Genomic DNA, 27,074 nt, shown 5'->3' on the forward strand with positions numbered 1-27,074 from the left:
GCAGACTTAAATTTTGTATGTAAAGGTAGCAGGAGTGTAGGGGGTGCAAGCTCCCACATCGGGGGAAGTACGGGGATGAAGCCACCTTGAAGAGCTGTGCATCGTTAGTTGGTTGATTTTGTGATGAGTATTCACATTTTTGTGATTGTATTTTTATTTTTGATCACAAGTAGATCGCAGTTCTGTCAGGGAAGATGGTTAACCCCAGTCCTTTTTTTTGTAGGACAGTCCTTATTTGATCAGATGTACCCAGTAAAACTACATGAAAAATAACAAATGTCCTAATACGTAGAAGGCAGACTTTTTGTTTATTTTGCTTTCATTGTTACAGGAAAAAAAATTTGATTTGAACAAACGTAATGTGATGCAGAGCAGTAGAAGCAACTCAAATGCTGTCATGGTGAGACTTTACTTTGGTAATAAAGTGAAAGTAGGTCTTTTGCTTTGGTTGAGTCTCTGGTTTGTCCTGAAGAGTTTAGTTTTGTAAATGCCCCACTGTGGGCATCTCAAAAGGTGCCAGCTGTGAAAAAACTCATTCAGTATTTGTCCTGATCTGTAGCATTTTCAGTTATTTTTATTTTATTTATTTTACCTGTTCCTCACCCCCTACCTAGCTTTTTCTGTGGTCCTTTTCTTGGTTTCTGGTAGACTTTGTTGTAAAAATTCTGACTTCCTTTTAGAGATTTGAGAATGGGAGGTAGAGTACTGTCCCTTGACCATGACCTGCGGTCCATTTACATAAAGTAATTAATGGTTGCCTAGTGTAGTGTTGCTGAATGACAGCCGAGTTTGAACCCAAGTACTTTAGGAGGTAGCTTAACATATTAAATGCATCATATCCCAACTCCTTGTTACATTATGTTATTTCATTGTTGTTCATATCTACCGTTGAATTATATACAGCTTAATTATAAATTTTGATTTTAGCTCTAGGGAAAATGTACTGATTCTGCAAATTTTCATTGTTCTGCTACATGGCTTGGCAGTTTTGCTGACAAAACTGCCTAGGGCTGAAACATACATTTCCTTCTTTTATTTATCCATTTACTCGCAAAACTGCTTGTAATAGTTAAACCATTCATTGTTTTAAAGAAGGTACAACTGTACTTTTCATGATACTCTAGTGCTTTGGATTACATGCTAATGAAATAGATTCTGGAAACTGTAATTAGAAGATACTTCTGGTGGCACTGGTAATTATTAAAACATTCACCTCTCACAGCATAGCATAATAAATGTGTGTTGGTTGTATTGTGCATTTTATCGTAACAGTTTTTAAAGACTCCTAATGTTTATTATTCACTAGACAAGGTATTGTGGCCCCAGGATTAACAGACGATCAGTTGTGGAGAGCAAAATATGTCTATGATTCAGCCTTCCATCCTGATACTGGAGAAAAGATGATTCTTATAGGTCGAATGTCTGCTCAGGTGCCCATGAACATGACTATCACTGGCTGTATGATGACGTTTTACAGGCGAGTATTAAATATTCTTTTTAAATCTGCTTTACACAAGAATAACCTGCTGGGATTTAAGACTGAAAATTATTTTTTGTTCGTTTATTTACATGAATACTCTTAATTACTTCCCATGTTCTTTGTCATAGTTTAAATTATAGTTTAAACCTCCACATCAAATGGCGGTGTGCATTTTTTGTAAACCCGTTGGTTGTGCTGCTTTCTTCTGCTGCATTCCACAGTGGACCTGAAATGCATGCTAATCCCAAGCTGTGTGCAGATTCAGCCACTGATCTGCTGTCACTGAATGCTTCCTGAGCAGATGAGGAATTCCTGATGCATTGCAGTCTTGTATCAAGTAGTCTGTCCTCGCTCACTGACCCAATGATTGGCAGATTGGACAGTAGATTCTCATATGTCATGCTTGTGCATAGTAAGCATAGATAAGGAAATGTATTGTTTGGTAGACATATGTTTGCTTTAAGAAAGAAAAAAAATGTTCAAAGCTTGATTGCAAGCTGCATTAAAATTCTGTGGAGTGTGTGATCAGGTAAATCACATTTTTTTGCAATAGAGGCACTGCAGTCGAGATAGTTATATGTTCGTTTTTGTAATTTAGTATTTAATGATGGTGTCTGTTTTAAGAACAGAAAAAAACTGTGACTTGTTTATCCTTATGTGTGCATGTAAATTGTCCATTTTTGACAACTTTACAATGTAGTACAGTGCTGCTGCTGTATGTACCTGTGAATGAGTTTGGCCTGTTTTACTGAATTTTATGGAAACAGGTCTGCCCTACTTACTGATGTTTGTGTTCAATGATCAGCTTAGATAAAGTTTAATTACAAATGACTGTCTCACTTTTTTTCTTCGTAACTCAAGACGACTGGAAATATTAAACCCTAAGTATAGTCATGGAAAGCACCTCCCTCCACACACTACAGATTTGCAAGTTAAGTAGAGCAAAGACAAAAAGCAGCCCTGAAAAAGCTTGCAGACCTATACATATTAACTCAGTGTAAGGGGATTTTACGGGTTCATTTCTCTTATCTTAGTCACTCTCTGCTCAAAATGGTATCTGTAAAAGTTTAATGTCTCTTTTCTGCTTTGCCTATGCTTAGTTATTTGCTGTTGGTTCTTTTACTGCACTCAAATCAAAGATGGCCTCTGCTACCAGTTTGTAACTTGTCCCCCCACCCCCACATAATTAAACAGCTCCACCCTGTTCTACCTGGCAGCTTGCACTTACTAAATTGCTCTTTCTAGCTACTACATTAGTGAATCTCCCTTTTTTCTGTATAGACATTTTATTGTTTTTCCTTTCCCTCTTTTTTTCTGCCCTAAAGATTTGTTGATAACTAATGAACAAACGACTTTTACTTTGTAAAAACTTCCAACGAACACCCAAATTAGAACCAATAAACCAGAAAAAACGACTGCAAATTGCTGGAGAAACTAAACTCAGGAACCGGCAATAGCGTAAAACACAAGTTTAATTTCCGCTTTCGTCACAACTTCATCAGAAAACACATGATGCTTTGAACTGATCAGTATAAATAGTCAAATAAAAAACAATTAATTAATTACATATGCATATAATTTCAATAAAAAAATATATTATATGTTAAAACATGCCTTTAGATCAAGTTCAAAGTTGTTTTTGTTTTTATTTACATGTAACTTACGATGTTTTAAAAAACACTTAAAATTGATGCTCTCATTTAAACCAGGAATAACGTCAGATTTCAATTTGATTTGCCATAAACATTCCCGCTGTTCTATATAATTCTTATAATCCCCAGCCCTACCATCTAATTTACATTTTTCCAAAACAGAAAATAAAAATTTTTTATAGTTAGGGCATGAAATAGAATGTTTGTACAATGCATTGTTGAAATCTTTTGCTTTAATGGCATATAAATGTTCCTTAATCCGAGTGGCTAATGACCTGGTGGTCATACCCACGTAAAAAGCTGAACATGAGGAACATAAGCTCACATAAACCACTCCTTCAGTATTACAATCAATGTAATCACTAACCTCTAGAACCCTATTAGAACTAACAATGTTAATAAAGGGACCCTCAGAAATGTACCTACACACTTGGCAATGTTGGCATCGGTACATGCCTTTTTTATTTATAAGGTGTGTGGAGGGATACTTGTGATTGCATTCTAAAATGTTTTTAAGAGTGTTCCATTTGCGAAAAACGAAACTAGGTTCAGGCCCTATAGTACGCAAAATGTCCCTGTTACCTTGTATAACTTTCCAATTATTCTGTAAAATATTTTTAATGTGACCACAATCACTACTTATATCGAAGGAACATACTACATCATTATGGCTCTTGTTGGAATTATTGTTTTTATAAATGCCTTGGTGGTCATGTATTATTGCAGGGAAGTAAATTGACCTTTTGTGATATATGTCTTCCCCAGTATTAAATAAAAATGATTGATCATACCCCCTTTGTAAAAATAAAGTAACTATGAAATGAAATTCAGAAATTAACATCTCATCCTTGGAGGTCATTCTGCAGGCTCGAATAAATTGTCCTCTAGGAATATTTTTCTTCATATATGTAGGATGGCCACTATTAAAGTGTAAATAACCGTTGGTAAAGGTCTGTTTTCTGTAAATTTTACTATGAAAAGATTTTTCTTTTTGATCCCACCATATGTGTGTGTCTAGAAAGTTAACTGCAAGCCCGGTATCCCCTAATGTAAATTTAATAAAACTAGAAAAAGAATTAACTTTATTAACAAATGAATTAACAATGTCTGTATTGCCTTCAATGATGAAAATCAAATCATCTATAAATCTACCGAAAAACAAAATATTAAATTCATTTTTTAATACTGTAAGGAATTTTAACTCCCACCAAGCCATAACCATGTTTGCAAAAGCAGGGGCTCCTGGAGACCCCATAGCAACACCACACTTCTGTTTGTAATAAGTGTTCCCAAACTTAAAGAAATTATTCTCTAGGATAATGTCCAAAAATCTACAAATGACAGAAATACCAGAATTATTAAATAGATTGTTCTTAACTAAATAACTACGGACATCTTCTACTCCTTGGTCATGTGGTATACAAGAATACAATGCAATAACATCCATAGTGAATATAATGTGCTTCTCTGCATTAAACTGGGTGTTATTTGAAAAGATTCTTATTCTGTCTAAAAAATGCCATGAGTCCTTAATGTAAGACTCGTTGTTATAAATCAAAGGACCTAACATGGCATCTATAATCAGGGAAATACCTTCCGTGACCGAGTGTGGTGAAGAAACAATGGGACGTAATGGTGGGTTAAGTAAGTTTTTGTGAGTTTTAGGAACTCCAAATATAACACCTATCTTAGGTTTATCCACTGTACAAAAATTATATAAAGAAAAATCAATTTCACCAGACATCAAAGCATCGTAAAGATGTGAATGTACTGTTCCAAAACTTTTTAAAATTTTAAACAAAGGGATACATTCATATTCATTTGGATTACTGAGCATATCCAACATTCTAGAATTGTATTGCTCTTGCTCCATTATAACCATATTAGAGCCCTTATCACTTTTCATATACCTGTATTTTTCATTTAAGGCTTTTAAAGAACCTAAAGCTTTCCTTTCTAATTTTGATAAGTTATCATAAAAATTATGATTAGGTTTGAACATATTGTCTAGATCTTTAATACATAAATCCTCGAAAGTTTTAATGGTATGATGTAAATTTGGAACATAGCTAGATGGTTTACTAATACTACGGTTAAATTCAAGGGTGTCGTGTAACAAAAATGAAAGATTAAGTTTCCTGGTGTACTTTTTTAAATCTATGATTGTTTTGCTGTAATCAGCCCTTTTATTTGGGATGAAATTGAAACCATAACTTAAAACTGCAAGTTCACACTCATTAAATGCATGGTCAGTTAAATTGATTATACCAAAACTATCTATTTTAAAATTTAAGCTTCGTCCCCCGACGAATTCGAGCCCAAAAAAGTACGGCTCCTAGTAAGGATCGTGCTTTTTGCATTTACTATAGCATGACCTTTTTTATAATTATTGTAATTGCTTCTGTTATTAGAACCAGGACCAAAATGGTCAGTTGGATCCTTTGTCTGATTGGTTCTACTTGTAGTGGCATTGTCTTTAACTTTATCGGCTCTCAGGGCCGTAATTTCTTCAGAAACAGTCTGTTTGTCCATGATTTTGTCTTGTAAAATGTCAATAACAGACGGGGTAGTGGGTACCAACTTGGGAAATTCGCTGTTGTAATTATCAGTACTTCTGCTGGATTCGGTAACAGTGTTGGTAGTTCTATTTGAACCATAAAAATGCTGATTTGTACTGCCCATTGTTGCTTCTGCATAATTGCGCTTATTGGAAAAATGTCCTTGTCGATTGAACTCCCTATTAGATTGATTAGGGGCATAGTGAGCATATGCTGTTTTATTATGATACGATTCAATGTCTCTTTCCATTTTTAATTGCTTCCTGTTGGTGACAGTTTTTGTATGCTCTAATAACTCTTTATCAAAAAAGATGTATAACGCATTTAAATCTTCACTACTTAAGCGTTCCTTGAGATCAAGCTCCAGATCTTTAATATCATTCAAAATCAAGGACATTTTGTCCACATTGTTGTTAATTAAAAGGTGTAAAAACTTTAGTCCGGCTTCATTGAAGAAACTAATTAAGGTATCGAACATAGGATGCCCTATGCTGATACCATTCGGGCATTTGAAAAAGCGCAGACCTTTAGGCACTATGCCTAGGTCAATACATTTAGTGAAGTAGCAATTTTCAAGGTCAAGAGATTTGTACCTTTTAAGCAGCTTCAATAGTAGATCGCGTTGTCCGCTAATATGATGGTTATCGTTTGCGGATGGAAATCGTTTGTAGAATCCAAACGGGTTGTCACCACGATTTAAAAGTCCTGTACAACTCGCGTGATTGTCCTTGTTAGCGTGGTCGACCCGTCTCGGTTGTTGTTCACTAGTTCTTTTATCCGTAAAGGATGAACCCTCTAAGTTGATTATAGTTGGTAGTTCTTCACAAGCCCCGACTGGGCTGGATGTATCCATAATCTCCCGGGAATCCTTGGCCTTCGCCACCAGGTATTTTAGGGAACTTTGGATATCCATTAAAGTGGATACAAGCAAACTGTTAATGTTGTCCGCACCATGTTCGGACCCAGATGTCGGGGTAGAATGAACCGACATGTTCAATAAAGTATCGTCCGCAACTTCAGCCATGAAAGGATGTATAAACAGCAAAAACTTCCAACGAACACCCAAATTAGAACCAATAAACCAGAAAAAACGGCCGCAAATTGCTGGAGAAACTAAACTCAGGAACCGGAAATAGCGTAAAACACAAGTTTAATTTCCGCTTTCGTCACAACTTCATCAGAAAACACATGATGCTTTGAACTGATCAGTATAAATAGTCAAATAAAAAACAATTAATTAATTACATATGCATATAATTCCAATAAAAAAATATATTATATGTTAAAACATGCCTTTAGATCAAGTTCAGAGTTGTTTTTGTTTTTATTTACATGTAACTTACGATGTTTTAAAAAACACTTAAAATTGATGCTCTCATTTAAACCAGGAATAACGTCAGATTTCAATTTGATTTGCCATAAACATTCCCGCTGTTCTATATAATTCTTATAATCCCCAGCCCTACCATCTAATTTACATTTTTCCAAAACAGAAAATAAAAATTTTTTATAGTTAGGGCATGAAATAGAAGTATCCCTCCACACACCTTATAAATAAAAAAGGCATGTACCGATGCCAACATTGCCAAGTGTGTAGGTACATTTCTGAGGGTCCCTTTATTAACATTGTTAGTTCTAATAGGGTTCTAGAGGTTAGTGATTACATTGATTGTAATACTGAAGGAGTGGTTTATGTGAGCTTATGTTCCTCATGTTCAGCTTTTTACGTGGGTATGACCACCAGGTCATTAGCCACTCGGATTAAGGAACATTTATATGCCATTAAAGCAAAAGATTTCAACAATGCATTGTACAAACATTCTATTTCATGCCCTAACTATAAAAAATTTTTATTTTCTGTTTTGGAAAAATGTAAATTAGATGGTAGGGCTGGGGATTATAAGAATTATATAGAACAGCGGGAATGTTTATGGCAAATCAAATTGAAATCTGACGTTATTCCTGGTTTAAATGAGAGCATCAATTTTAAGTGTTTTTTAAAACATCGTAAGTTACATGTAAATAAAAACAAAAACAACTTTGAACTTGATCTAAAGGCATGTTTTAACATATAATATATTTTTTTATTGGAATTATATGCATATGTAATTAATTAATTGTTTTTTATTTGACTATTTATACTGATCAGTTCAAAGCATCATGTGTTTTCTGATGAAGTTGTGACGAAAGCGGAAATTAAACTTGTGTTTTACGCTATTGCCGGTTCCTGAGTTTAGTTTCTCCAGCAATTTGCAGCCGTTTTTTCTGGTTTATTGACTTTTACTTTGTGCCAAATCTGAGCTCTAGCCTCCATTTGAAAACGGGCCCAAGCTGATTCATAACAGAAGATCACAGATTGCTTCTGGATAGTGGCAGCTGCATTCATATTTTCAAGGTAGGTGAAATTAGCACCTTTCACTTCCATACCCTGCACCCAACCCCACCCCCCGCTCATCACTACTAACATAAACCCCATTGGTAGCTCCCATAAATACCTCACAAAAACCAGTGTAGAATTTATTAGACTTAACTAATCACACTTTTATCGCTTACACAATTATCCTCTCATAGCTAGCAACCAGTACCTTCACTGCCAAATCGCTTTTCCCATTACAGGAAGCAGGAAACTCTGGTTTACAATATCTCCCCTTATTCCCATCCCTTGCCAAACCCCTTCTCTCATCAAGCAGTGCTTTTTTCTTGAACTCCTCAACACATTTTAACATGTAATGCAAAATCCTCCATAAATTCCATCATTATATTTCCTCTGTTATCAGTGTACCTGTAACCCGTGGACACAACTCTGCACTGTAACATCTTTGTCTACATCATGATCTAACTCTTAACCTCTGAGAAAGATCTCTTCTTCTGTACTCCACTCCTCTACTTGTACACTTATGGCATCTCCACAAAAAACTAACTCCACTTTCTGATCTCCTCTTACTTCTGTATTGATTACTACAAATTACTATGCTGCTCAGTATCATCCCCCTCTGTTTTACTCATGCCTCTTTCTCACCTTACCAGATACCACTGTGTCTTACACAAAACAAATGTCCGCCACTGTAGCATGCATAATACCTACACTAAGGACCTCTACTCTCAAACAAACCACATTCTGTATAGCATCTCCCTCATCTCCTACAAACTAGTAATCTCTACCTGTTTACCTTTGGTTTAAAACATGGCTGCAAACCCAAATAACCCCATCCCTTACCCAGCCTCTGCCAAACCATTAACCCCTTCTGGTGATATCAACCCAAACCCAGGGCCCTCTTAACCCTCCACTGTCCCCACAAAAATCACTCCACTACTACCTCCTCTCAGTTTAATTGCTCTTATTTAAAAAAATACCCTACCTCCAGACTTCTCCTTCATTGCAGTAAAATATACAAGCTACATGCTTGGGCTGTACTGCACAACTTTGATGTTTTGGTTTTAACCAAAACATGGCTAAATTCCAACATTAAGAAAGATGAACTACTTCTACAGGCTATAAAATCTTGTGACTAGACAGATCACACAAAAAGCAGGACACATAACAGTTCTGTATAATAACTGACTGGTATTCTCATTATTCCCAGTCTGCCCACCTTCATTCAATAGTGCTGAAATGTTCTTGCCCCTCTAAAAAAATAGTGATCACAAAAATATCTGTTGTGTCACACTTTATATTCCCACAAGAAACAACAGCTCAGTTTTAGAGGACCTTTGTATTGGCTATCCACAAATACCAAGAAACCATCATCCTAAGTGATTCAAATGTTGATTGATAATCACTTTCTGCTAATAGCTCTACGTCTGTCATAAATCTATACAACTTCTCACAGCACACAGTCTCTCCATCTAGATACAGCAAGCACTCCAATAGACCTTCTGTTCTAGATTGGGCTTTCACATCTGCCCCAAGTAAAATCATCACTTCTGGTACCCCCTCCCAATCTGTCTTAAATCTTTCTTAAAAGATTTCTAACTCTCATGCAGAAGGACCACTGCTCTAACGTAGTCTGCAACTTGGTTCAGTTTAACAAAGATACATTCATAGAAATACTGAAAGCTTGCAACTGGCATATATTAAAAATTTTGCATCTGGATGAAGCAGTTGCATATTTTAATGATATCTTTCTCACTGTATTAAAACAGCCCCAGTCAGACACAACCCTGCCCCTTGGCTCACAAAAAATACTAAACAGTTTGAGAACCAGGGATAATGCATGGAAATCTTGGCTTCATAATAAAATGAAGTCCGATCTCCAAAACTTCAGAGAGGTCCACCACTGCACAAAAAAAGGACGATCAGATCTGATTTTAAAAATCGCTACACATCAATCAAATGTACATATACATTAAGATCCCCAAACATTTCTGGTCCTACATTAACATTTAGTTTAAATCCAGACTGCCCAGCTCAGCCAACCCCTACTGCCACCAACCATACCAAACCTATTTCTAAACATCTCAACTCACGTCATGCTTTCAGCCACCGCCCTCATAAACAGCCATCCACCTGCCCCCCTCCGGCTCCACAGAACTATCCTCTAAAATTCCTGTCTTCCACATTAACCCAGTTCTCATCCCCACTATCAAAAAAAAAAAAAAACTTCATAAGCTAAAACCCACTACACTCATTGGTGGTAATTTTCCTCAGAAGTCATTAGCGTGGTTGACGACTCTTACCCTTTCTCTAGCCTCATAAACAGACCTATAATTGCAAGTGCTGTGAATAGCACTTCTGTCTGACATCAAAGATCGAAACAATACTAATTTCATGAACTTTAATCATACTTTGACTTAGGAATGGGGGTCCATTCCCATCAGGGTATTAGAAACCCAAAATATTTAGGGAAATTAAAGAGGGGAAAACTATGTATTCATTGTCTGGAAAAATTCTCTTAAATATTCCCTTACATAAAGGAGGAGACTCCATTGAATTCTGTAATTACCACCATGCTTTCTTCATTATCAAAAATCATCGAAAAGTGTATGCAGTCCCAGCTTTTCTATCACTTAACAGATAACAATCTCCTCTGCCCTCACAGCTTCAGGCCAAACCACAGGACTACCACAAATCGCCTTAATTTCATCCATCATGTCAGCCTTCACAAGGACATGGAAACTTTGTTTCCTCTCCACACCTTGACTTATCTAAAGCGTTGATACTGCATTCCATCAGATTCTTTTCCAGAGACTATTCTCAGGAAGCCTTGACACCTTCTCATTCTCCTGGTTCCAAAACTCCCTTTGTAATAGGCAGCAAAATGGCAGAAGTAACAATCACCATTCTTGCCAGTCTCAGAGTATCACAAGGATCAGTCTTGTCCCCCATTCTTTTTTTACATTTTTATTAGTGATCTCTACACTGTTACTAGTGACACGACTGTCATTCAGTATACTAATGATGCTACACTGATAACTACAGCTAAGCTGTTCCAAACATTTCAAGAAAAGAACTCAAAACCATGTTTTCTTCTATAGAGACCTGACTTAGCGATTCTCACCTATTGCTGAATGCTAAGAAAACCATGTTATTGCTTGTCATACCAAAGTCTGTATTCTGTACAAAAAAACTTGTCCTTCACCTTATCAAACACTCCTATTGAACTTATGTCCCACGCAAAGATACTTTGTGGGGAATAAATTCAGTAGGAGTGTTTTTAGTAAGGTGATGGAAAAGTTTTTTTTATAGATAACCACCTAAAGACTGATGTTTAAATACAACAGTGTCAGGAAAACCCACATTAAAATTTGACTCCTGTATTGTAGCAAACACATTTTAAATAACAATGCCAAAAAATGGCCTCTGTACATCTCCTACCTTCACTACTAAGCACTGGTACCATGTACATCATCCTTCAGCAGTGTCTACTAACAAAAATTGAGCAGTGCTATAACAAGATTGCTAAATTCACAACTAACCAATCTGCTAAATCCCACCACTGCCTACTCTTAAAACAGGCTGGCTAGAACTTCCACCCTCTCTAGCACCCACTTAGCAGCTGTTCATAATATAATTTATAAACCTCAAAACTGTGTTGCGCTCCATGCCTTAGTAGACCTTTACACCACTACATGACCACTGAGCGTCACAGACAAGTCCCTATAAACCATAACTAAAACCCACATGTCTGCTGGTCTGTTTTTGTACTCAAATTGTCTCCGAAATCTGGAGGTCTGTCCCTACCACCAGCAGACAACAAACCAACCTACCTATTTTCACAAACTTTCTAAAACAATGTTTTAAAACAGTTGGCTCTGCTCTTACACCTCCCCAGGCTAGACTACACTTGGCTGTTATGCACCCACATTACCCCAATATACCTCAACAAAGTAAATTCTCAATGTAAGGTTCTTATTGTTCATATGTTCATAGGTTGGTACTAGGCTATCGGCCCTAGGGCCTATACAAGCCTAGCCATATCAGTTCCCTGACTATTTCTTCCCAGAATATTTACTTCCCTGGTTGTCTATTCTTTTACCCTTCCTGCCTGTACTTGCCTCCCGACAAGTAGTTTTTCCCTCCAGCAAAACTACAACTCACACTCACTTCCTTCTACGTCTACATCACCTTTTCCTCTGTCATCTAACAAATGTAGACGCTACTCACCTTTCCTCATATACTCTGTTTTCTACTCCTATCTCCTTTTATCTCTATTTTTCCTCCCCTTAAATGTAAAGTTTCATTTGAGATTTTTGCAATGACTATATTTTTGCAGATTTTTTTCTAGTATACTGCCTTTCAGTTATTGGATGGTCCATACTGTAATGTTAATATTTATATTTGTCTGTATTATATAAAAATGCCTATTTTGTAACCTGAGCTTTTCTTTCAGGGACACCACTGAAAAGGGGCTATCACAGCCCATTGGACTACCCTGGTGAACAAAAGCAATAAATAAGTTTGCTGGTATTGATATGTCCAGATAAGCTACTAGACAAAATTTTTCTTTGCCATCGGTTTGTTTAGATACATTTGTTTTGTAAGTTTACATTTTTAATTTTATTTACTTTGGGAAGAGTTTTTTTTTGTAATATTTGTGACTAGGGATATACTTGCTATTAGCTTAATGGTATGGTATACTATTAATAGTTGGTGTTTTTTTTATAAAGGTATATGCTCAGCATGTTACTACCATACACATATTTAATAATTGGCTTATTTTAAGGGTTCATAGGTTCATAGGTAAGTACTAGGCTATCTGCCCAAGGGCATCTATAAGCCTAGTCAGAATGTGTTGGCTTTCACCGCCCCCTTAGATTAGTTTCCTGTGCCTCTGTCAGGCAGAACCATTAGTTCCCTGTGCCAGCAGAGCCACTGCAGTGATCCCCGTGGTAAATTTTCTGTTTCCCATCCACTCGTCAAGGTTTCTCTTGAAGAATGTTAATGAGGGGCTCTGCCTAATGTAGATTAGAATCCTGTTCCAAAGCATGGGGAGTCTCTGGGTCAGGAATCTATCCCTACAGCACATCCTATTTATCGTTGTGGTGAGGTTTAGATCCCTAGAGCGTGTGGCTCTTGGGGATTTGTTTTTTTTTAGGTGGATATTGTCTTCTGGGTTGGACATGGCCTTGTATGTCAGGCAGAGATCACCTCTGAGTAAGTGGTATGCAACCGAGTACAGCTGGAGTTTCTTCACTCGGGCTGCATAGGGCATCTGTTTGAGGCCAGTAATACTCTTGGTGAGGTACTTCTGTGGTCTTTCCAGCTGTTGCAAGTGTCTTGTAAGGTACATCCCAAATGGGGAGTTGTACTCTATGATGGGTCTGATGAGTGATGAGTAGAGGGGCACAATAACCTCTTTTGTTCTAGATGTGAACCTTTTTGTGATTAGGTGGGCCACACAGAAGGATTTTCTAACCACCTTGGCAATATGATTATCAAAGGAGAGATTACTATCTACTTGGGTCCCCAAGATCCCTTATTACATTTTCTGTATTTAGGGGACTAACCATGTATGTGGTAGTTTGTGGGTACTTTGTTTTTTTTCCAAAGGGGATGACTATGCACTTTTTGGCATTTAGCTTGAGGCCATGATTTTGACACCAGGTATCCATCTCAGTGAGACCCTTCTGGAGGATGTCTGTATTAGCCGGAGAGTCAATTATGGCCCCCAGTATGCAGTCATCTGCAAACTTAGTCAGTCATAGTCCTCCTGTGCTTGCCTGTACCTCTGAGAAGTATATACCAAACAAGAGGTGTCCCAGGACTGAGCCTTGGGGGACTCCACTTGTAACCGGTTTAGATTCGGACCTAGAGCCTGCAACTCTCACTGTGTGGGTTCTGTCTGTGAGCCAATTACTGTAATTGTGTTTTTGGTAGGCTGACATAGTCCAGCTGGTGGCAGCTTTACCTAAAAGACTAAAAAAGAGGTACTATTACGGGAGAGATGTCACTAACCCCTGTAGGAAAACATTATGTGTGTGTGTGTGTGTGTGTGTGTGTGTGTGTGTGTGTGTGTGTGTGTGTGTGTGTGTGTGTGTGTGAAAATAGTTAACAGGTTTCAGTTACTTTTTGTAGGATTGCGTTAGGAAGACAATGAAGGCAGTTTAAGGTGGGTGGAATCCTGGGCATCCATTGATTAGCTCTCAAAACAATAACTGCACAGCGTAAAACATATTTTGGTGTGGCAGGTGTTTCCTCTTACCACAGGTAGCATTGTGCATTTATCATACGTTTTTAAGGCCAGCTGCTTTTCGTATAGTGCAAGCAATGCATATTTAAAGCCTGCACCTTTGGTATGTAAATTGGTGGCAGGATTGTGCATTGTGAAATTCTATCTTCTGCCCATCTCATACATACTGCTGTAGACAGACTGTGTTGTGAGCTGAACTTGTATAGTCTGTAAAACAGTTTTGTCAGCAGAAGGTGTGTATGCCTTCTATGCCATAATGTGGATTTACAGCAGTATACTTTGCACAGTAGTCATTTTATTGTTTGACAGAGTAGTTATGAAACATGCAAAAACTGACTCTGTGGAGTTTAAAAAAATGTTAGTTTAAAAGCTGATGAAGAGTGAACTCTGAAAGAAACCCAACCTGGCATGGGTGCAGCTAAGATTTATTCCAGTAAACCTGGAGGCAGCCTGTACTTCATATGATCGCAAGCCCATTTGATAGAAACTCATTTGACTGAAACCATAACACCAAAATTTCAAAACACTGAAAACCCATTTGACTGAAAACTCATAACACCTAAACATGGCACTTCAAAGATTATGCCCTTTTCCCCACTGTAGTGCGATCCTGGAATTACAATATATAGTTAGGGGGCGTGGGGAGCAGAGCCCCCCACATACTTCAGACATTTTAAATCATACACATGGATACTTATAATTGCAATGAATGACTCTTTGCAAAAAACAATATTTACCTAAACTATGTGGGGGGCTACGCCCCCCACACCACCCCTAACTATATATTCTAACTCCAGGATCGCACTACAGTGGGGACAAGGGCATATATCTTTGACTGTAATGTTTAGGTGTTATGAGCTTTCAGTCAAATGGGTTTTCAGTGTTTTGAAATTTCAGTGTAATGGTCTCAGTCAAATGAGTTTCTATCAAATTAACTTTCGATCATATGAAATAGACCCATGTATATATGTGTGTGTGTGTGTGTGTGTGTGTGTATGTATGTATATATATGTGTGTATATATATATATATATATATATATATATAGGTCTACTTCATTTTATCAAAGTTTCAAAACTTCAAAAATTCAATGGCCAAGACCATATCGAAGTTTTGAAACTTCAAAAGTAAAATAAAAAATACTAAAACCAAATAAAAAATTGTATCTTTACATTTTTGCAGGGGGACAAGTTCCCCTGCACCCCCCACGTGGGGAGGCTGTACCCCCCCCGTTAATTAAATATACCAACTCTGAAATCGCACTACAGTGAGGGAAAACAGTAAATCTTGAGTTCTGAGCTGTACGGTAATCTCGGTACAAAGTGTTCGAAGTTTCAAAACTTCGATCATATGGTCTTGGCCAAATGGTTTTCGAAGTTTTGAAACTTCAATAAACTGAAGTAGATCAATGTGTGCGTGTGTGTAAACACACACATGCATATATCAGCTTGTTAACATGACTAATGATAACCTTTTCAAAAGTCAAAGTAAACTTTATTGTCATACAGGTCAACACAGAGGGAAAAGTGGGTATCACTGCACGAAATTTTGATACTCAGACTCGTCCCATAAGAATAACAGTTTACAGAAGGAAGATGGATTAAATTAATAAAAATTTAAATAGTAAAAATAAAAATCAAAATATGATACTAAAAATAAAAAAAGTAAAAAATTGAAAGCTTTTTTACAACAGAAACCAAACAAGTACAACAGGAACAGACTCAGTAGAAATATAAGGATATGTAAAAAAAAAAAAAACAGTACTATAAATAAGAGGCACACGTATAAAACTTGCTTACCACCAATATACGCAGATAGAGACGTATGAAGTGAGCTGTGCAAAGAGTTATGTACAGTGGATATAAAAAGTTTACACACCCCTGTTCAAATGCCAGGTTTTTGTGATATAAAAAAATGAGACCACAATAAATCATTTCAAAACTTTTCCCACCTGTGACCTATAACCTGTACAGTTCAATTGAAAAACAAATCTGTTTGGGGAAAAATATAAAAAAATAAAAAACGTACAATAAGCTGGTTGCATAGTTAACTGTGCACACCCTTAAACTAATACTTTGATGAAGCACCTTCTGATTTAATTACAACATTCAGTCTTCTTGGGTAGGAGTTTATCAGCATGGCACATCTTGACTTGGTAATATCTGCCCACTTTTCCTTGCAAAAGCGCTCCAGATTGTCAGATTGCGAGGGCATCTCTTGTGCACAACCCTCTTCAGGTCACCCTACAGAATTTCTATTGGATATAGGTCTGGGCTCTGGCTGGACCATTCCAAAACTTTAATTTTCTTCTGGTGAAGCCATTTTTTATGTTGATTTGGATGTATGCTTGGGGTCATTGTCGTGTTGAAAGGTGAAATTCCTCTTCATCTTTCTAGCAGACACCTTAAGGGTTTGTGCCAAAAGTGACTGGTATTTGGAACTGTTCATAATTCCATCCACCTTGACTAAAGCCCCAGTTCCAGCTGAAGAAAAGCAACCCCAAATCATGATACTGCCACCACCATGCTTCACAGTGGGGATGGTATTCTTCTGGTGATGCAAAGTGTTGTTTTTGCACCAAACGTACCTTTTGGAATTGTGCCAGAAAGTTCAACCTTGGTCTCATCAAACCATAACACATTTTCCCACATACTTTTGGGAGACTTGTATTGTTTTGCAAATTTTAGCCAGGCCTGGATGTTTTTCTTTGTAAGAAAAGGCTTCCGTCTTGTAACCCTACCCTATAGTCCAGACACGTGGAGACTGTGGGAGATTGTTGTCACATGTAGTACTCAACCAGTACTTACCAAAAATTCCTGCAGCTCCTTCAGTGTTGCTGTAGGTCTCTTGGCAGCCTCCCTGACCAGTTTTCATCTCGTCTTTTCATCAATTTTAGAGGGACGTCCAGTCCTTTGCAAAGTCAGTGTTGGCCCATATTTTCTCTACTTTCTGATGACTGTCTTCACTGTGTTCCATGATGTATCCGGTGCTGTCGAAATTTTTTGTACCCTGCTCCTGACTGATCCCTTTCACCAATGATATCTCATTGTTGCTTAGTAAGCTGTCTGTGAACCATGGCTTTTGCTGTAGCAGGCAACTGAGTAAATGTCAGGAAAATTCTCCTAGGACAGCTGAACTTTATTTGGGGTTAATCAGTCTCTTTAGTTGATGGGAGGTTTGTACCCAAGAAGACTGAATGCTGTAATTAAATCAAAAGGTGCTTCAGCAAAGTATTAGTTAAGGGTGTGCACACTTATGCAACCAGCTTATTGTACGTTTTTTATTTTTTTATATTTTTTCACCTAACAGATTTGTTTGTTTTTTAATTGAATTGTACAGGTTATAGGTCACGTTAAAGGTGGGAAAAGTTTTGAAATGATTTATTGTGGTCTCATTTTTTTATATCATAAAATCCTGGCATTTTAACAGGGGTGTGTAAACTTTTTATATCCACTGTAAATAACTGACATATTGTACATAAGTAATGTTTTACCTATTTAGCAGGTTAGGCTATGGGTTTGTTGTTTAGCAGTCTGATAGCGTGTGGGAAGAAGCTGTTATGGAATCTGGGTATCCTCCATCTAATGCTTCTGTAGCGCTTCCTTGTTGACAGGAGTTTGAACACTCCATAAGCCAGATAGTATATATCCCTTAATAGTTTTTGGACTCTACTATTGCATCTGTTTGAATATATGTCCTGTAGGGATTGAATGTTGGAAACCAATGATTTTTGTAGCCTGTTTAATGATTTTATCCAGTGCCTTCCGATCAGAGTGAGAGTAATTTCCATACCAGACAATGATGTCGTTTGTTAGTATGTTCTCAATTGTGGCTCTGTAGAAGGTAAGTAGGACCTGTGGGGGGATGTTAGCTCTATGAAGTCTCCTAAGGAAGTGGAGACATTGTTGGGCTGTCTTTATAAGGTAGAAAGTGTTTGTGGCCCAACTTAGGTCTTGCAAGATATGTACTGCTAGGGGTTTGGCTAATTACTCTCTCCACTGTAGCACCATTAATGATAGGGGTGTGTGGCTTATTCTTCCTAAAATTGATGATGTTTTCCGAACATTTAGTGCTAAGTTGTTGTCAGTGCACAAATCTATGAGTTGGTTCAACTCCTCCCTGTAGGCCTCATTGTCTTCCTTCTTGATGAGGCCGATGTGTCCTGGTACTCTTGTTAGCATGGCAACCATTTTGTTTAGGCAGTATACTTTATGGTCATATTACACTCAGAAAATGAAGCCATGCATTGGTTTTACTAAAGTGTAGCAGGTTATCTGCCCAAAATTTTTATTTAAACCAGACTGTTTATATTTAAGCATGCAGACAGTATGCAAGTAATATTGACGTTCTTTGGTTCTTTCCTGCTGGATGCTCCAAATATCTTTGCAACTTTAGGACTGCATTAGCTTGCTCTTTTAATTTAATTTTTCTTACCTCATCCTGAGGTATACTGCTTATGTGTCTGCTTATTTTTTGGATTTTGGATTGCAAGCCTTGCATTTTAGCAGAACATGTCATCTCTGTAGGTTCATTCTTTGCATTCTTTTTTTCTAATCAAGAAAATGCCTGTTCAAGACTTCCAATATGGCTGCACATTGAGTAGCAGCTTAATTCTAGCTCTCCCAGTGTGAAAACAGAAACTCAGCAGAGAAGGCCAGTAGACTTTTGTGTTTCTGGGGAAATTTCAGTAACTGGCTAATAAGTGTACTGCCTGAAGGCCAGGAAAAAAGAAATACAGAGGAAGGACAAAGTACTTAAAGTGACAGAGACAGCAGAGTGTTTGTGGAGAATGGTTACTCACTGTACACCAGGCAGAAGGGGGTAAATTTATTCCACTATTCAGGGAATGTCGAGAAGCAAGTATGAGATTCAAACTGCTATACCCAGCTTCCTTCAAAATATTCTTCCCTGGTTGGACAAAATCATTTTCTGATGAACGTACATGTTTTGGAAGAAATGCAAAAGTTTGTCCAACAAAAAGTGAGCTGTGAAACAGACAGATTCTGATTCTTGTTCTTCTGGTATTAAGATCATAGAGAGACCGTGCCAGTGAAACCTTTCCCACTGTTTCATTGGAAAATGCTGGAGAGAAGGAAGGAAGCATGAGAGTTGACTAAAAGAATCGAGAGTATGTTGGAAATGAAGCAGAGAGAAAATTTGGGAGATGGAGATGAACGGAAATAAAATCAGTAACTTGGAAATTGACAAATGTGGGATTACAGTGCTGTAATTGTATTTGTAAAATATGACAGAACAAGAAAATATGGAAATATTAGACTTTTTTAGACTTTTGAGGGACTCTAAAGCATATGCCCTACTTTGGGTCATTAATGTTATGAAAAATACTTGGGTGGGAAGTGGAGGGAGAAAGTTAAGTGCAAGTAAAACAACACTTTTTCTTAGTACTGTTTTTATCGTACATGATTTTTCTCTGCATGCTATTAAGTGAAATTTCCTCAGTTGAATTTGAGTGTAATGGGGATGCTATTGTAGACAAGTGCTCTGTTCTTCTGTTTTCTCTCCTTGAGAAGTATGCCCACTGCAATGCAAAAAAGGAAAAGTCTAATTAAAAGAGCATGACAAAATAAAAATGAATGTGCTTTTTTTCATTCTTGCATGGGGGATGACTGGATTAACGCTCTTTATCTTGATCTGGTAACAAGTTTTAAGAGAAAGCAAGTAAATGAAAATGAATATTGAATATTATAAGGCTTTTTTTCTAGCAAATAAATGTACGCTTAGTAGCAGTTTTGTATCAGGTCCTCATGTCTCCATGGTGGCAATCTGATAAAGAGAACTTGGCCATATGTTCTCTGAAATCATTTGAGTGTTTTCCCAGCTGGGAAATGTATAAAGATAAGACAAAACCAAGACAGCACTTAGTAGAATTAGTAGCAATTCTGTATCTGTCTCCATGGAGACATGAGAACCAATCTGATAGAGAAATTGGCTAGTAGATAATGTTCTCTGAAAGCACTCAAGTGTTTCTTGGCTGGGAGAGCTATAAAGATAAGACAAAACCATAGAGCACTTAGGTAAAGCACAGGCTGCACCATGCCTGTTAGTGTGGATAACCTTTCATTTAGGTTAACTGAAGTCTGAGTGTGATTGTCAGTTTGGGACATTTGTTCCTGTTAGTAGGGTAAAACTTCAATATTTGAAGATGTACATAGTTTTGTGTGTTAGTGTTAAGTTAATTAATTTTAGGGGGTATTGGGTGTGTTTTGTTTTGTTTGAGGGCTTTCAATAAAATTGAATGTTTTGTAAGGTGTGACAGGCTCAAATGGGTATGACAAGAAACAGATGAATAAAAGGTCAACATGTCAAACAATGTAGGCATGTAACTATACATTTAACAAAAAAACTGTTGTAAATAAAAGGTGAGAATAACAACTTTTTAATACAGTGATGCTTTATGTAATGTCTTTAAATGTTAGTGATCTCATAAATAAATACAAAAAAGAGAGTAGTGAACTGTATTAAAATGTAAAGTGCAAATAGTTATGTTACAGGAGATGCACTTGGAAAGAACTGAACATGTGAAATTGATAAAGAAAGCTTTTCAGGATGCTTATTCAGAGAAATACCTGGGACAAAGGAAAATAGGATTGCTTATATTAATTGCAGGAGCAGCTGCAATAGAGATAGAGGAGGACAAAAAAGATAATAGTAGGCTTGTAGTACTAAGGGGCTACTGGCAATGGAGGAGGATTAGTCTTGCATGTATTTATATTGCACCGAAAACTGCTATAAGTGAGCTTAAGGAAGTTCTGTAAGAAATAATCAGATTTCAGCAAGGGATATTACTTATAGGTGGGTACACAAATTTGATTTGCAGCAGTGAAGATGTGTCTGGGGAGCCCAGAAGGGAAAGTATAACAAAGGAGGGTATACTTTTGAAGAAATTTATGAAAATATTTGGCATGGAATATGTGAATTTAGTAGGAGTTCATACTGAATTTATATATTATTCCCCAAGATACAGAAACTGGGCTAGGCTAGACATAATTTACATTTCTCAAGAACATGTGCATTTAATTGAAGGTCTTGATACTCACCTAATAACTATTTCAGATCATGTGTCAATAATTAAAATAAATAAATAAAAACACAGGGTAATGAAATAAAAATGAGACTCTTGGGCTTTCCCACCTATCTATTGAAAAGAGAGGAATTTAAGGTATGGGTAGTGTAAATTATTCAGGAGCTATTAGAGAAGATAGAAATTTCTTTTGAAAATATAGCTAGGGTGTGGGATAAAAATAAAGTGGAGTTTAAAAAAATATGATGGAAATAAAAGAAAGGGAGCTATGGTTAAGAAGTAACAAGAATTTTAGAGGGGCTGACAAATGTTAAAGTATTGCAGAATAGGGGAAATCTGACAGATCAAGAAAAGGAGCAACTGCAGAATGCTAAACAGAAAGTAAGGGATTACCGCAATAGTGTGCATGAGTTTAGAACGATTGCTGTTAAGCAACTGTTTTTTGATAATAACTCCAGAGCACAAAAACATTTAGTACAACAACTCGGGAAACAGAAAGTAGAAAGGACTGTCACCAAGCTTGGGGATCTTATAACAAGGAAGATTACAAGAGATCCTGTAGCAGTATTATAAATATTTCAGAAATGCTATGAAAGTTTGCATAAAGCAGAGAAATATGGAAATCAAGAAAAGGTACAAATAGAAATGTTTATGGAAGAATCAAATATGCCAAGATTAGAATGAAGCTCAATTACTAACAGTTAAGATAGGAGGAGATGAGATAAAATGGTGATGTATAACCAATCTACAGGAAAGTCCCCAGGAATGGATGGTATTTCTGTGGAAGTCTGTGCTTTTTTATTGCCTGCCGCCTACTTTTATACTGTATTTATTTACTGTTTACTAAACTACACTGTGCGTGTAAAATTGAATTTTATCGCTGTTTTCACTGTTTATCAAACTTTCCTGTATTTTCCACTAGTAAGTATTTCCTGGTATTTTTTCACTGTTTTAAAGCTATTTGTTCTGCCTGCTCTGGTTTTTCCACCAATCATTACTTAATTAACTGATCTGTTAACTGTTCAAATCATTCGTTAAAGCCTCCTGGCTGATTTTCTGCTGTTTTAAATGTTTTTTTCAGTGTCTCACTGCTATTTTTCTGCTGTATTAAATATTCTGTAGTTTTTCCCACTGAAACTAGGGTATCTAGTACCTGTAGCATAGTCCAGACCTGCAGCTTCTGCAACTGTTTTTAGTGGTTTGTTTGTTCTGTGCATGCTTTCCAGGCCATCTTGGATTGGAAAGGGCCTATCTGCACTTTTGAGTGATCTGTGTTTGGCAGCTGATTGGTAAAGGGAAGCCAGACTAGGGCTTGGAATAAGCATACTCATTGGTCCTTTTCAATTTTGTTAGAGTTTTGTTTTTCAAGTTTTGGCGTCTAGTATTTAGGCCGTACATCTGAGCAGGTTTCTGCTTGTTTGCATATCGCACAGCACCCTGCACCGCTGCACAGCTGTGTGCCAAAGCTGGATAGTTAAATTCAACAAATTTTACCATAAAACCCAGTCAGAAATATCCATTCGCCGAACTCCTCAGTGATCATTTCTGAAAAGCTATCCCTAGTGACAACAGTCTTTAGCCTAGCATTGTAAACAGTTGGACTACCCTTGTTTCTCCTGCCAACCTTGTTGACTTGGGTCTCTTGAGGCAGTGTAGCAATTGCCTCATGTACACAGACAACACTCTACTAATAACACAGTTTAGTACAGAGTGCGAGAGATTATTTACACCAAGAATTTAGAATCCATGCCCTCTCTCACTCAAAACAGTAACATGGAGAAGGTTGTCAACTCACACCCCACTACATATTCACCTAGTAGCAATGCTTGTACACATACCACTACTCATACACACAGTACTCATCAAACATGTAAATCCGTATATGTGGAGGTTCTCTCAAAAAACTTACCAAAACATCAGAGACCTCCAAAACGCATGTCTGGTACAGCTAACACAGTCTCCACAGCACCCATGATGCATAGCAACACCAGTGTCTCACCCACCAAGCCCATAAGGTGTAAAAATGAAAAACAAGTTTTCTTGACATTGGAGACTCAGTAGTGAGATACACAGATCTCCCACTTACTAGGTTGGACAAGGAAAAAGTCACAGTCAGCTGCCTGTCTGGTGCCAGAATATGGCAAATCACACATGCACTCAGGTCTCTCAGCAACAAGTACTGTTATGACTCTGTCATAGTTCATGTTGGTGTGAATGACCTGAGACTTACCTCACTGGACTATATAAAGAAAGACATGGTTGAGCTCTCTGAGTAGTTTTCCAAGGCAGGTATGTCCCTAACTTTGAACAGTATTCTACCGTCACCTAGAATGATGCTACAGTATAAACAAAAAATGATTATTTTCAATAACTGGCATAGTTTTTGATGTTGTTCCAAGGGGATCCAATTCCTATCTGCCTAGGAAGCCATCAACAAACCTTGCCGCTTTTCCAAAGACTGTTTGCATCTGGCACCCCTAGGCTTTCGGCTGCTGGGAAGGACTCTTGCGTTCCCCATAGGGCCCTTTTTAAGCAAGGTCTCGAAAGCAACATTACTGACGTGAAGTTAACCAATCAGAACAAAATAAGGGTTATGCTGCTAAATGCTAGGAGCTTAAACCAAAAACTGCACTCCCTGGAAGCACTTCTGTCAGCAGAAGATGTAGATGTCTGTGTAGTCACAGAAATCTAATGCCTCGGAGAGTACCCTGGCCTGCAAGGCTAACAACTTTAGGCTGCAAAAGGAATGTGTGAAAACCAAAGGAGGCGGTGTTTTAGTTTATATTAGAGATAAATTCACCCACATCTAGTTAGAGTAGACAACTCCATGGAGTTGCTCCAGGTCCAGGCTATGGTGGGTAAGACCCCTCATTCAAGTCTTAGCCAGTTATAGATCCCTCTCTGTAGTTCATAACACACAATTTAGCCTACTTAACCAAATTGAAGACAAGCCAAATTTTCCCAAACATACTGGTTATGGGGGATTTCGATTATCCCACCATCAATTGGGAAACCTACTCTAGCCCATACTTGCTACCACAAAAGTTCCTTGACTTTGTGAATTCAAATGCCCTGGAGCAAATTGACCATACCCTGACAAGAGGAACAAACATTCTAGATCTGATCATCACTAACATGTCAAACAGGTGCACTGCTGCAACTATTGGACCGTCATTGGTTAAAACTGACCACAAATTGGTCACCTTCAAACTGACACTAACACCAGAACTCACAAAGGGTGAAATCAAACTAAAAAACTTCACCAAGGCAAACTATACCCTCCTAGGTGAAGGTATAAATGCATTCCAAGACCCACCCCAAGCTGAAAGTGGTAACTACGCCGAAGCTTATACTAAAGCCCTGTACAATCATTTGCATAAGTGTGTAAACTTGGCTGTATCGGATAGAATCAAAGCTGAAGCCCCAAGTAAAATCAAGCTGCCATGGTGGACTTCCAGCATCAACAAAATCTACAGTAAACACAAAAAGTTGCTGTCCAAGAAAACAAAGACAAGGACACAACAATGGAAAAGTTCCCTCCTCAGCCTTAACAGGCAAATAAGACAACTTGTCAAAACCTCCAAGGGCTCCTTTGAGAGAAGCCTAGCAAGTACTGCCATGGGTAACCATAAAACCTTTTAAAGCTATGTACATAACCTAAAGGATAGGGACCCAAGCATGTGCAGAACTGATGGACAATGGTATCACACACTGGCCCCACAGAGATAGTGAACCTGCTAGCAGATAGGTTTGGAGAAAATTTCACTCCCTTATCCCCTCATAACTTGCAACAAAAACCCTCCAAACTCCCTCACCCCATCATACATATCTGAAGAGCAGGTCCTCAAAGCCTTTTCCAAGGCAAAGAACATGGCCTCTGTGGGACCAGATGACATCCCAGGCTGTCTTTTAAACTAGCTAAAATACGAACTAGCATCACCACTAAGTACCCTTTTCAGTCGTAGCCTAAACACGCCTTAAATAGAACATGCTGGAGGGACAGATTTATCTCCCAGTGACTGCCATGTGTTTGGAACAATGAAACAGAGCACCACTATGACACTGTTCAAAAGCAACCTGGATAAGTGGATGGGGAACCATAAATTCTTACTGGGATAACACCAACAACCCTCCTGGATATGGGCAGTCATCACTAAATGCAGCCTTGGGTATTGACTAGTACCTCTACAGTATTACATTGGGTTGAAATGGCTAGGCTTAAAATGACCTCCAACTTGATAGCCTAGTAATCTGCTGTGATCCTGTAGAAGCTAAGAGGGAAAAAAATTGATAAAAGATCTGGAAGGTTTTGTTTAACAGTATTTTAAGATGAGGAGAAGTCCTAACATCCTGAAAGAAAATGGTGGTAGGTGTAATACCTAAAGAGAGTAAAGATCCATCAGATGCAGCTTCCTACAGACCCATTTCAATACTAAACCATGATTATAAAGTGCTTATGTTTATAATGGCTAAAAGAATGGCAAAAGTGATGCCAAAATTGATAGATATGGATCAGTGTGGCTTTGTGGAGGGGAGACAAAAGTTTGACAACATAAGCATAACACCGATGATCCAGAGGGAAGCAGAATGTAAGAAAATGCTACTGTTGTTGGTGGGTCTTGATGTAGAGAAAGCATTTGACATAGTAAGATGAAATTTTATGAGCAGGTAATTGAAGTATTTGCATTCTCTGATAACATTTTAAGGGTGATTAGGGGGATGTATGAGGGATAGGAGGTGAAAATTAAATTAAATTCACAAGTTCCTCTCTAATAATTTCTGCTTGAGCAGAGGAACCAGGCAGGGGTGTCCTTTTCCCCCTTTGTTGTTTGTATTGTATTTAGAACCATGAGCAAACAAAATAAGGGACTCAGAAATTCAAGGATAAAATAGGTATGGTAGTCAAAAAAAAGTCTCTATTTGCAGATGGTATTGTTTTATACTAGATAAAAGCAGAAAAGGCCTTTACAGTGTTGTAGAACATTATGAGACTATTTCATATCTTTTTGGATACAAAATTAATGAAGCTGAAACAAAGGCAATAGAGGTAAAGTATGTACCCACACACAAATGGATTCATGAATATCCATAGTTATGGGGACATGATAAAATGAAGTATTTAGGAGTATGGATTAAAAATGATTCTGGTATGACAGCTAAGGATATGTAGGAAGTGACTAAATAAAAGGTAATACAAAAACTGAAAAATTTGAAGCTCTGTTATGTGGATATGCATAGTAAGATAGAAGCAGTTAAAATGTTTTAGTCCCTTTAGTCTTATACACAGGACAGGCATATTTTTATCAACCAGAGGAGAAGTTGTGGATAGCAATTAATAAAGAGCTGAAGTATCTTATCCGGGAAGGGAAGATGCCAAAAGTCAAGTGGAATAAGATGATTCTTCCAGGAGAACAAGGCAGATTGGGATTACCCAATTTGAAGGGGTATTTCAGAGCTACACAGTTAAGGCTCCTGTACATAGCACAAGTAGAAACCTATAATTCAAAGTAGAAAGGGATGATGAAACAGGGGAGAGGCTGAAAAAACAAGGAGAGACTAGTATTTTGGATGCAGACCTTTAAGGAGAATAACAGTAATCTTACAGAACATTATATTAATAAAGTAGCAGAAAGTATTCTAAGAACTAAGCCAACAAAGGAACGGAGAAAGAAGATTCTGCCGATAAGGGTGACCGCAATTAGGGAAACAGACA

At 37.6% G+C, this 27,074-nt stretch overlaps 1 protein-coding gene across 1 annotated transcript in view; it reads left to right on the plus strand.

Annotated features, from left to right (window-relative positions):
• The window catches only part of SFXN1 (sideroflexin 1), an 800,283-nt gene that overhangs the window by 353,259 nt on the left and 419,950 nt on the right, over positions 1 to 27,074 (plus strand). The window contains exon 3 of the mRNA XM_044069135.1: positions 1,307 to 1,477. Within this exon, the coding sequence (XP_043925070.1) occupies positions 1,307 to 1,477 (171 nt within the window). The remainder of the gene's footprint in view (positions 1 to 1,306; positions 1,478 to 27,074) is intronic.

Source organism: Protopterus annectens, chromosome 4.part0 (genome assembly GCF_019279795.1).
Source record: "Protopterus annectens isolate FY-2018-M chromosome 4.part0, PAN1.0, whole genome shotgun sequence".
Classification (NCBI taxonomy): Eukaryota; Metazoa; Chordata; order Ceratodontiformes; family Protopteridae; genus Protopterus; species Protopterus annectens.